Source organism: Ammodytes marinus (genome assembly GCF_949987685.1).
Source record: "Ammodytes marinus genome assembly, chromosome: 6".
NCBI lineage: Eukaryota > Metazoa > Chordata > Actinopteri > Uranoscopiformes > Ammodytidae > Ammodytes > Ammodytes marinus.
Window position 1 is genome coordinate 4,674,955 of NC_137235.1, and position 12,079 is coordinate 4,687,033.

Here is a 12,079-nt window from a genome sequence, read left to right on the forward strand (position 1 = left end):
TTCATGATTCTCCTGTGATCTCTTCTGCAGATTGTATCGATGCTCTTCACCTCCATTGCTAAACTGACGCCTGAGGTGAGCAGATCATTATTTACACTGAAAACACACCACTTTTATACTGAACCAGTCTTTCTTAAATTAGACAAAACATGTTTTTAAGGACTTTAAGCTGTGATAAATTTACACTACTTTTACGGCCCTATTTTCCATCGGCCCATTGGTTTCCACAAACTAAATTTTGTTTATATCAATATGCAATGACAAAAAAGCATACTCTAATCTATATAATCTCTAATATGAGTGTAGAAGAAGTGTATTAAAGTCTCTTCTTCTGTGTCCCATCCCTCCACCAGGCGGCCAACCCGTTCTTCAAGCTGCTGACCATGTTGATGGAGTTTGCGGGCGGACCTCCGGGGATGCCTTCCTTCGCCTCATACATCCTGCAGAGGATCTGGGAGGTAAAAGACTTCAGCTACACACTGGTCTACTTCTGGACATTTTTAAAGTTTTATCTTTTTTTTTTTATATACATTCACATGTATCAAGGATTACTCAGCCATTCTGGAGAACGCTTGTTGTCAAAATGACCCTTTGTCACAATCACTCACAATCCACTCCTGCACGTTAATACTTAGCCTAGGTTCTGTAAACGGGCATATTACTAGCTATAGTGGGCCCCTTTTTCTTCCAGTGTGCAGTCAGTACGGACAGGTAGCGGATCGTGGGGAGATATTCACTGATTTTTGACATAGTGATTTCCACAACAGACTTTCTCCAGAATTGCTGACTTCACCTATTAAATCGAAGCTTCTATTATTAATGTTATTGTTAACATCCCTTCCTTTCAGGTGATAGAGTACAACCCGTCCCAGTGTCTGGACTGGCTGGCGGTTCAGACGCCCAGGAACAAACTGGCTCACAGCTGGGTGCTGCAGAACATGGAGAACTGGGTGGAACGCTTCCTGCTCGCACACAACTACCCACGAGTCCGCACATGTAAGAACTGCAACATACAATACTGCTTTTATATCAGGCTCAGTTTTTCCAAGTTAGATAGCAGTTAACCTGACAAAAAGTGAAAGGATCTTTTGGTGGAGTATGGGTTTTAAGAACCACTTCCAGCCACTTAAACAATAGTTTTAAGTTATATAGTTATGATGTTCTAATCCGTATTCCTTAAAATAAAAAAAGTTTAAAATTGTATGTACGGGTTAGAACATATTACAAAATGATCTGCAATTTGATACTGGTAACCATATTTTGGGTATAATTTGAATCCTAACATCAGCTCGCTCTCTCTCTCTCTCTCTCTTTCTCTCTCTCTCTGGATAGTATTTTCGGCTGTACATGTTCTGATAATGACAGAACGTGTATAAATTGAAATACCTGGAAAATATTTTAAAACTCTCTCTCTCTCCCTCCAGCGGCGGCGTACCTCCTGGTCTCCCTCATCCCCAGTAATTCTTTCCGTCAGATGTTTCGTTCCACGCGCTCGCTGCACCTGCCGACCCGTGAGCTCCCTCTGTCCCCCGACACCACGGTGGTGCTACACCAGGTCTACAACCTTCTGCTGGGGCTGCTGGGACGCGCCAAGCTCTACGTAGACGCCAGTGTCCACGGCACCACTAAGCTGGTGCAGTACTTCAGCTTCATGACATACTGCCTCATCTCCAAGACAGAGAAACTCATGTTCTCTGCATACTTTATGGACCTGTGGAACCTCTTCCAGGTACATTCTTTGTTTTTTTTACCAAAGAGGCTTCTGAAGTGTTTTATTTTCTGTCTGTCTTTTTCTTTTGATTTCTTTTTTTTTTTTTTTTATGTTTGGTCTTTTCTGCGAAATCTTCCCATTAAGTATCAGTTCAATGAATCCCTATTAAAAAATAATATTTATAACAAAGAATAGAAGAAAATTACAGCGAGTGTTTCTTTTCTTTTTTTAAAACCTTTATTTATACAGGTAAATTCCATCTCTTTAAACTTAACAAAGAATTGACAATAGGAAAAATAATATAAGAATTGGTTAGAAACATTGTAAAGAAAGCAGGCCAAAAACATCAGTTAATAAAAGATCCAAAAAAAAAATATGTAAAAACAGCATTTATGTGATGTTCAGAAAATCGAGTTTGCTTGATTTTTGTGGATTAAACTGTATTTTCTGTCTTCAGCCCAAACTGTCAGAACCGGCGATTGCCACCAACCACAACAAGCAGGCGCTGCTGTCCTTCTGGTACAACATGTGTGTGGACTGTCCGGAGAACGTTCGTCTGGTGGTGCAGAACCCGGTGGTGACTAAGAACATCGCCTTCAACTACATCTTAGCCGACCACGATGACCAGGAGGTGGTTCTGTTTAACCGCGGCATGCTGCCCGCCTACTACGGCATCCTGCGCATGTGCTGTGAGCAGTCGCCCGCATTCACACGCCAGCTCGCCTCGCACCAGAACATCCAGTGGGCCTTCAAGAACCTCACGCCACACGCCAGCCAGTATCCAGGGGTAAGAGCAGCCTCTGTTTTCAGATTCAGACCCAGCAGAAATTTGACTTTAAGATAGTTGTGTTAATAAAGCCGGTTTAAGGACATGGAACTTATAGAGGGTTCCTACAGATCCTCAAAAAGTCTGAAAGTCATTAAATGTATTAAGTTATTTTAGTATAAAGTAATCTCAAAAAACATGAACTCTTTCTGAGAACTTCAGTGTTTGGTTCTAAATACTTCAGTTGTCATAAGAACCAGAGTGTAACCTGCCTCATCTAAACCAGATTTCTGTCAAATTTATCAAACATAAATGACAATATCTTTTAATTTGGATTGATAAAAACACCCACCTCTTTACAGATGCTTACTATCATGTAACTAACTCCCCAAATACATAGTTAGGATTTTGTAGATTTGGGTTTACAGGGGCTTTAAATGTGGAAAGAAGCTTCAGTGTTGGATACAAATCCATATGTTTTCTGTGGTTCCCTTTTAGGCGGTGGAGGAGCTGTTCAACCTGATGCAGCTGTTCGTGGCGCAGAGAGCCGACATGAGAGAAGAAGAGCTGGAGGACGTCAAGCAGTTCAAGAAAACCACCATCAGCTGCTACCTGCGCTGCCTTGACGGACGCTCCTGCTGGACCACACTCATCAGGTCAGCACACACACACACACACACACACACACACACACACACACACACACACACACACACACACACACACACACACACACTGAGGACACACACATTTGTACAGCTATACTTGTGAGGACAGCCATTTACATAATGCATTCCCTGGCTCCTTACCCCAACCATAACCATCAAAACCAACCTTAAAACCTAGTGTTTACCCCCAAACAACCCTTTAAAGGCCTGTCCCAAAGTGAGAACAGGCCAAAATGTCATCACTTTTAAGGTTTAAAACTCAAATAGGTTCTCCCAAAAATAGTTGTACAAATACACACACACACACACACACACACACACGAAAAACAAAAAACACACACAGGTAGTTATGTGTGAATCCTAACAGCTGTTTTTTGTTGTTCTGTCCTCAGTGCCTTCAGAGTTCTGCTGGAGAACGATGAGGACCGACTGCTGGTGGTGTTCAACAGAGGACTCATCCTCATGACAGAGGTGAGATCAGGTTCTACTCTCTTTATCTGGAGGAGAATTTTAATCTTTTGGGTGTTGCTTGCCTTCATTTATGTCAGGCTATCCGCAAGTCCTTAAAATGTCCACGATCCACCCTCCATTTCTTGAACATACATGATGTTGTTAAGTACTCGTGTGTGTAATATACGGAGGAAAAGTAAATGCAGCGCTATGTCTTCGGTACCGGTGTGTATTATCGTCTGTCGGTTCTATCCTCAATCGCTGTTACACATTTCTCAAACTGTTTATGGAAAAAGACGGGGGAAAATGGAAGCCGATGTCTTCGGACCGATTTTGAAAAATCTTACCAATCATTTGGATTATGAAGTTGCCGTGAGCTTTATAAAGTTGCTTTTTATTCAGTCTCACTCTTTCTTTTAAGTTAAAAATAAACTGCTTAGAGTACTTATGAGGCGCTTTCTACATTTGTTTATCTGGTAAATAATGTCATGAACTCACTATTGTCTGTCTGTCCGTCTGCCTGTCTGTCTATCTGCCTGTCTGTCTGTCCTCTGCAGTCCTTCAACACTCTGCACATGATGTATCACGAGGCGACGGCGTGTCACGTGACTGGAGACCTGGTGGAGCTGCTCTCCATCTTCCTGTCTGTCCTCAAAGCCACGAGGCCGTACCTGCAGCGCAAAGGTGAGAGTCAAGAAGAAGAAAAATAATTCATAACCCAGACATCTTTTAATGGTCAAGAAGAAGAAAAACTATTTATAATACAGACTTTATAAGGAGATCAACATGTGAAGTATCGTGCAGCAGAGGTTTCATTCCATGTTTAATTGATAGGGACAGATGCTAACACATAGACACTTGAACAACAAATCTCCTTTGTACATCACACTATTATAGCTACTGCTCATTTCTAATGCCCGTCACTAGAAGAGCTTTTAAATTATCATAAAAAACATACAAGAGACGTTTATTAGTTCTGAAATGTGTCTGTCTTCATCCAGATGTGAAGCAGGCTCTGATCCAGTGGCAGGAGAGGATCGACTTCGCCCACAAGCTGCTCACACTCCTCAACTCCTACAGCCCACCAGAGCTACGCAATGCCTGCCTAGGTAACACACAGACAGACACTCACTCACTCACTCACTCACTCACTCTCACTCACTCACTCACTCACTCACTCACTCACTCACTCACTCACTCACTCACTCACTCACTCACTCACTCACTCACTCACTCACTCACTCACTCACTCACTCACTCACTCACTCACTCACTCACTCACTCACTCACTCACTCACTCACTCACTCACTCACTCACTCATTTTAGAGAACAGCTGTGTTTATCAAGCTACATTTTTCGGAATATGACTGTCTGTAATGCTCTGTACTTTTTATTTACTGATTTAAAACTATCTGAATACTTTCTCAACCTTTGTTTCAATGTCTTATGCTTTTGTCCTGGTTCCTGTAGATGTTCTGAAGGAACTGGTTCTGCTGAGTCCTCACGACTTCCTGCACACTCTGGTCCCGTTCCTGCAACACAACCACTGCACCTATCACCATAGCAACATCCCAAGTGAGTCTCCTCCTCAATTTCCGTGCAGTGCATACAGAAAAAACAAATCAAAGTGTCTCGGCCATTTTTGTAAGGGGAAATAACTCATGAAATCTTTTAAGGGATTTTTCTTCAAACTTTGTACAAATGTCGATTCTGAGTCAAAGATCTATCTATATTATCTGAATAGATTTTGGACAGAAAAGAAAGAGAGTATGAAGAGTTTTCAAGATCTTTTTTTATTCCTCTCCACAGTGTCGTTCGGTCCGTACCTTCCCTGCAGAGAAAACATCAAGCTGATGGGAGCGAAGAACAACATCCGACCACCGAGGCCGGAGCTCAACATGTGTCTGCTGCCTTCTATGGTGGAGAGCGCCAAGGTGGGTTCACTTGTGATGTTAAGCCAGAGCATGGATATCACAATAATGATGAATCATTAATAGCCTAATTTTATTTAATAAATCGAGGGTACTAAAACGTAAAGATTTTTTTTATTTTTTATTTTATATATTGGTAGTAAACTTTGTATATGTGTGTTTGTCTCTCTCTCTTTCTCAGGGTAAGGATGAGGTGTACGACCGGATGCTGCTGGATTACTTCCTGTCTTATCACCAGTTCATTCACCTGCTCTGTCGCGTCGCCATCAACTGCGAGAAATTCACTGACACACTCGTCAAACTAAGTACGTGTTTGTGTGTATAAAACCAGACTTGAATATGATATATTGTTGTGCTACTACTACACTCTGAAGAAGGCTCAGTTGATACTTTGAATGTGTCTTGCCATATGAATGTAAGGCCTTTTTATATTATTGTTTGCAGGATACTGGAAGCATTACTGCCACCTTTTGATTTCATAAATACTCGATATTGACATATTATTTCTCTCTGTTTCAGGTGTGTTGATAGCATATGAAGGACTCCCTCTCCACCTCGCTCTCTTCCCCAAACTGTGGACGGAACTGTGTCAGTCACAGGTACGTCACATTTTTTCTTCAAAAACAACATAGAATAACTTAATGAATGAGCTGGGTTGATGTAATTTTGCCTCTCTGTTTCAGTCTGTTCTGGCTAAAACGTGTGTGAAGCTTCTGTGTGAAGACCCGGCCTTCAGTGAATACATCAAGTGCATCCTGATGGATGAGAGAACGTTTCTCAACAACAACGTGGCGTATTCCTTCCTCACCTGCTTCCTGCACAAGGTACTAATGACCTAGAGCAGGTTGAGATGATGGAGGGATTATATTCTGTTGCCAATTTGTTTAACTCTTTCCCAGCTTTCGTCATTTTCGTTTTAGGTTTTAATTCAATTATTTGTGCGTCGCATGGAGGAGGAAAAATTGTTTAAGATTTATTTCCTTTCTGGAGACACGCAAAAATTAATTTGAGTCTGTTGCATAAGATCCTTTTTTTATTGGGTTTGTTTTTATCTGTTTAGCTTTTTTTTTGATGTTCAAAATGAATAAAAATTCATCCCGAAAGCACTAAACTTCTTCAGGACAGTCCAATCTAATCGATGAAATAAATGTGATATTCTGAATCTTTAAATTGATTTGATTATGTTAATTTTACACCCAAATTGTATTTATTTGATATTTATCTAGATTATGAGAAATAGCAGATACGTGTGTGTGTGTGTGTTAATGTGTGTTTCAATATGGGTGTGTAGGTGCAGGTGCTGTCCGGTCCCAGCTGTTCCAACCTGATCGGTGTCTTAGTGACGAACCTCCTGAGTGAACAGAGCAGTTTACAGCCTGAACTGGCAGCACATCGCCAGGAGCTCAGCAAGACCAGCGGCCTGCTCAACGCTGTACGCTCACACACACACACACACACACACACACACACACACACACATAAAGACACACATACACACACACACGTACAACCACAAAACGACACATTTAACCAGGAGAAACCCAGTGAAAAAGAATTGAAGGAGATTAATTAATAAGTTGCAAGATATTCACAACACACACAACAGACAACACATGAACACACACACAGATCAAATGAGGCCTTCACACATACATAGACAGACTTAACAACACAGACATCGAAAAACACACATCAAACAACGAACACACACTAAACACACACCAAACATCCCTTGTTATCTCCATGTTAATACTAACTCCTCTCTCTTTAGGACCTGCGGGTGCTGGTGTTGCTGCTGTCGGTCCAGCCTCCCCAGGCCGTGGACCCGGCGCTCGCCCCGGCGCTGCAGGAGCTGCTCGCTCGCTGTCGGGTCTGTGTGCAGCAGCGCAGCGCCCTGGAGCAGGAGGCTAAAGACAACAAGGCCAAAGGTACAACACACACACACACACACACACACACACACACACACACACACACACACACACACACACACACACACACACACACACACACACACACACACACACACACACACACACACACACACACACACACACACACACACACACACACACACACACACACACAAAATATTTGGCACAAAAACATTTCAATTTAGGTGAGTTGCACCTTTTTCTCTTCACTACTTCACATCACAGAAAGTAATTTGAGCTTCTTTTGATATTCTTTGTGTCCATATTTACTTCTATTGTCGATCGTTTCTTGTCGTTAGGCAATTAGGTTTTGATTTTGCCTTTCCATCAATGTGAGGCAGGTCAATGCAGCTTTAGCTTGATTATAGCCCCATCCTTTGTGTAAAATTCCTCTCTGCATTTTATACTGGTATATTGGACGCACACCACTTTTTAGATGAAAAAAACAAACTATTAAAAGTGTGTCTTATACTCTGGATGTTTACAGTACCTGTCTCTCTCTCTCTGTCTGTCCTATCAGCGGAGGAAGAGGGTGCGACCCCAGTGAAGCGTCGTAGGGTGAGCAGTGATGACGACAGAGCCGCTGAACCTTCCACCTCCTCCTCCTCTGCTGCTCCTCTCTGTGTGGCCTCCACCTCCTCCCAGGCCGTCCCGCCGGGCAGCGAGCCCAAACCAGAGCCTCAGACTCAGCCCCAGCAGGAGGAACTGACCCCCGCCAGCACCTCAGACACTGAGACACGGGACTCCTCTTCACTGATCGACCCGGGAACGGAGCAGGACCCGCCGTCGCCCGACCCCTCCGCCCAGAAAGAGGAAAAGATGGAGGCTTCATCTTCATCGTCCTCTTCCTCGTTCTCCTCCTCTTCCTCTCTGCTGCAGGGAGAAGGGGAGGGGTTTGTCCAGGGGGAGGAGCCGGAGCCATCGGTGCTGCCACGGCAACAACAACAAGAGGATCAGGAAGTGGAGCAGCGGAGTGAGGTGTTATCCAATGAGACAAAGGACGAGAAAGAGGCGGGCACTAAGACCGGCGGGGGCTCGGCTCAGGCCCAGTCTGAGGAAGCTGCCTTCCCATTGGCTGGAGGAGGAGGAGGGGAGGGGCCAGAGGGCAGCAGTGTCCCCGCCCCTCCCCCCTCCTCCTCACAGGGGTTAGCGAGTGGTAGCGGTGGTGGTGGTGGTGGTGCTCCAATGCCCGACATGCTGGACATGCTGCACAGGACGGTGGAAGCAACCATCGCCATAGTCACCAAACTGTCAACTGTTAAAGGCCCGCCCTCTTCATGACATCATCAGCTCACAGCCGCCTCCATGAGATCTTCTTCAACTTCAACTTCAACTTTATTTTCTTCCTTTAGTTTTCTTTTTCTTTTTTTCTCTTTTGGGAAAAATCTGAATTCTGCTCCGAGGGAAAAACTGTTTCCTGTTTCCGATTTCTTCTTCTTCTTCTTCTGCTGTTTGTGTGCTGCTGTCCGTTGCCTTCAGCTGATGTTCAGTCGCTCGGTTTCCCCGGCTACAGTGGCTCTGCCGTGTCGTCTCCTTCTATAAAACAAATGAACTCAAGACTCCACGCACAGTTTGAAAAGAAAAGAAGAAACAGTCAAAAGTCGTACAAGCTATAGCACATTTCTTTCAAAGGGCAAAAAAAAGTTTTGTTTTTTGTTTTGTTTTGTGTGTTTTATACTGATTTGAATTGGTTTTGGAAAGTGATTTTATTTGCTGTAACGGGGAAAGGTTTACAGAACTTTGGTCTCCTCTGTATGTAATTTAATTTTATTGCATTTTTACTGTGTATAAAAATGGTCGTCCTCTGTGCCAGTTTTGTACTTTATGAACGAGGCAAAAGAAAGTTGCCTTGACTCTTTCTGTGGTTTAATTATCCAGAAACTAAAAGTTTACTTGTAAATTAAGAGAACCACAAGAAACTTGATTCTGTAAAGAATCCTCTTTAGTCATTGCCTGAAGGTGTATATGAAAACTATATAAATATATATATAAATATCTTTATATATATATGAATATATAAAAAGCGGTGCTTTATTTGACTGTGGTTGTAATAAAGCCCCCATGTTGGACCAGCTGGAGCTTTTATTTTCTTTAGTGAAGTACATTCCATAATCTATTGTTTAATTTTGCTTCTTCTGCTGTGTTCTGATTTTCTTCTGATTTTATTTTAATAGAGAATAAATTAATAAAACAGTTTTAATATGAAGAATTATGAACTGAAATCCATCTGGAGCTGTGAGCTTTCTTATTTCTCATTTTTAGAAGAATAGAATTTCTAAATGTTTTCAGGCGAAGACGAAACATCACGTTTTCTGCTGCTGAGAAGTACGGGAAGCTGAAGGGATCAAAAGTAAGTAAGTACACTATCAATCGGGACAATTTTAACAACTGGGTTATTTTATACGTTTTTGGAGTTGAGGATAAATGCAGTCATAATACATTATTTACATTCATTCGCCATTATTACACGGAGCTGTTTAAAAAGAAGAAATTCTACTTTTTTGAAAATTTTATTTTAGAATTTTATTCCAAACTGATGCAATTCAAATCTGCACACAGGGACAGTTTTGGCGGTTTATTGTGGAAGCAGCTTTATTAGTATGTACATGTTTGCTTATAAAGTGCATCAAAGAGGATAAAAAAGGTTGACTGAAAACATCTGATTTCTGTTCAAATAGACATGAAAGTTCAGCTCAATATGCTTTTGACAGACAAAACAATTATCCAGTGAACACAAATAATCTCAATAGAACTAAAAAAAAAAATTAACTTGGTAGCAGCAACATTGGATCCTCAGTGAACTTTACAGCAAAACAAATGAGTTTGTATCAAATAGTTTTTATTTACTGAAACATTTGTATTTGTTTATCACTAAACTGAAGCACATCATGAGCATTTAACTACTTTGGAATCAAGTGCCATTGTTGATATATTTCTAATATTTAATTTTCAACTTTAAAAAAAAAACATCTGCTTATGTTTCTGGTTTGTGCGGAGACTGAAGCGTGCCGATGGATAAATAAAAGTTGATCAATTCAAAATAAAACTTAAAAGCAATAAAAAATTTAAATCAAAATGGGATCCTCAGCTAGCCTGGAACTCCAGACCCATGGCAGCAAATTTAATTTGCCAGCGGCAGGTCTGGATTTCCAGGCTAATCCTCTGCAACAAATAAGTAAAATGATATTGTTCATGTTCAGAGGGGAAGAAAGAAGTTGAGAACTTTTCTGGTCATACCACTTCTTAATGTTACATGTTATCCATAAAAAATAGAACTTCAATTTGCATCCATCAGTGTCCATGATGTTTAACTTGGTCGGCTTGAACAGATCAACCCTTTTGGACATACACAATATTTTTAAAGGGTTTCATGTCTGAGCTTCAGCAGCAACTCAAAGACGATAAATAAATTAAGATTTTATTTTAAAACAAATCGGAAATAATTCAATTTCACGTCAGAAAGGGATGGGTTCAGAGTAAATAACTGAACGGCAGACTTTAGAACCTTTATTCTTACTTTTGACATTGTGTTCAATGTCTTGTTTATTCTTTGTTATAAAATCAACGTTATTCGGAGTTTTTAGGAGCTTATCTGGTGTTCCTCATTTCACCCGTCTTGCATTGCCTTTAAGTGTACTATGAAAGGATGTCTGAATGAAAACTGAACTATTTAAAACAAACATTTAAAACATGTAAACATTTGATCTTGAGCAGAGTGATTCTAGTTTCTAAGAAGCTTGTAGATATTAACGGACTCCGTGCAGTCGGACTGAAATCTGCTGAGTTCAGATCAGAGAGATGAAGTGCTGCCCTCTTCATCATCATCACCGTCGCTGTCCGTCTGTCCGTCCTGTTTAACCTTCAGACTGATGCTTTCCGTCCTCACCCTCCCATCGTCCTCCGTCTCTTTGTCTGTCTTCTGCTCATCCTCCTCTGATTCGGGTGTTTCTTTCTGCAACACAAAACAGTTTTACTTTGTATTAGTTTTCCATTTTATGCAACTTTCTGAATCTTTTCCTCTACGTCTCGGAAGTAAATCTTGTATATTTTTTCATTCTGTTCATACAACCATGATTTTACAGACTATGATGCATAAGGCCTAATGTATAGGAAACTGGTCAACTTTACATAAAGGAGTTAATATGAGCTCGACCGTAAACATCTACAGCAGGAAAATGCATCATGCACATTAATGCAGCAGGAAGATTCATCCACAAACATCAGATATAATAGGAAAAAAAATGTACTGCAACATGAGGACTTTTTTATTTTCTAAATATGTTTTTTGGCATTTTCAAGCTTTATTAGACAGTACAGAGTTGAAATGGGGAGACAGAGAGAGAGGGGGATGACCTGCAGTAAAGGTCCATGGGTCGGACTCGAACCCGTGACCACTGCAACGAAGGCCAGAGCCAATATGGTACGCGCTCTGTCTATCCACTATGCCACCGGAGCGCCCAACATGAGGACTTTTACTTTGAAAATACTGACATACTTTTACTTAGAGTGGCTACTAGCTAGAGGAACTTTCATTTTTTATTGAGTCATCTTTGGACAAAATAGGAAGTGTTTTTTCCACACCAGGGCCTAAGCGAGTGCCGGCCTTACATCCCTGTCA

At 41.4% G+C, this 12,079-nt stretch overlaps 1 protein-coding gene across 8 annotated transcripts in view; it reads left to right on the forward strand.

The window, feature by feature from the left end:
* The window catches only part of usp34 (ubiquitin specific peptidase 34), a 56,379-nt gene extending 46,783 nt beyond the window's left edge, over positions 1-9,596 (forward strand). For all 8 annotated transcript variants that reach the window (XM_080029605.1, XM_080029608.1, XM_080029609.1 and 5 more), the window contains exons 63-79: positions 31-75; positions 354-458; positions 849-996; positions 1,425-1,729; positions 2,169-2,498; positions 2,976-3,133; positions 3,538-3,616; positions 4,153-4,279; positions 4,597-4,704; positions 5,067-5,171; positions 5,406-5,530; positions 5,709-5,832; positions 6,047-6,126; positions 6,211-6,351; positions 6,819-6,959; positions 7,299-7,455; positions 7,982-9,596. In XM_080029605.1, the coding sequence (XP_079885731.1) occupies positions 31-75; positions 354-458; positions 849-996; positions 1,425-1,729; positions 2,169-2,498; positions 2,976-3,133; positions 3,538-3,616; positions 4,153-4,279; positions 4,597-4,704; positions 5,067-5,171; positions 5,406-5,530; positions 5,709-5,832; positions 6,047-6,126; positions 6,211-6,351; positions 6,819-6,959; positions 7,299-7,455; positions 7,982-8,742 (3,039 nt within the window). In that variant the 3' untranslated portion in view covers positions 8,743-9,596. The remainder of the gene's footprint in view (positions 1-30; positions 76-353; positions 459-848; positions 997-1,424; positions 1,730-2,168; positions 2,499-2,975; positions 3,134-3,537; positions 3,617-4,152; positions 4,280-4,596; positions 4,705-5,066; positions 5,172-5,405; positions 5,531-5,708; positions 5,833-6,046; positions 6,127-6,210; positions 6,352-6,818; positions 6,960-7,298; positions 7,456-7,981) is intronic.
* Positions 9,597-12,079: the final 2,483 nt, after the last annotated feature.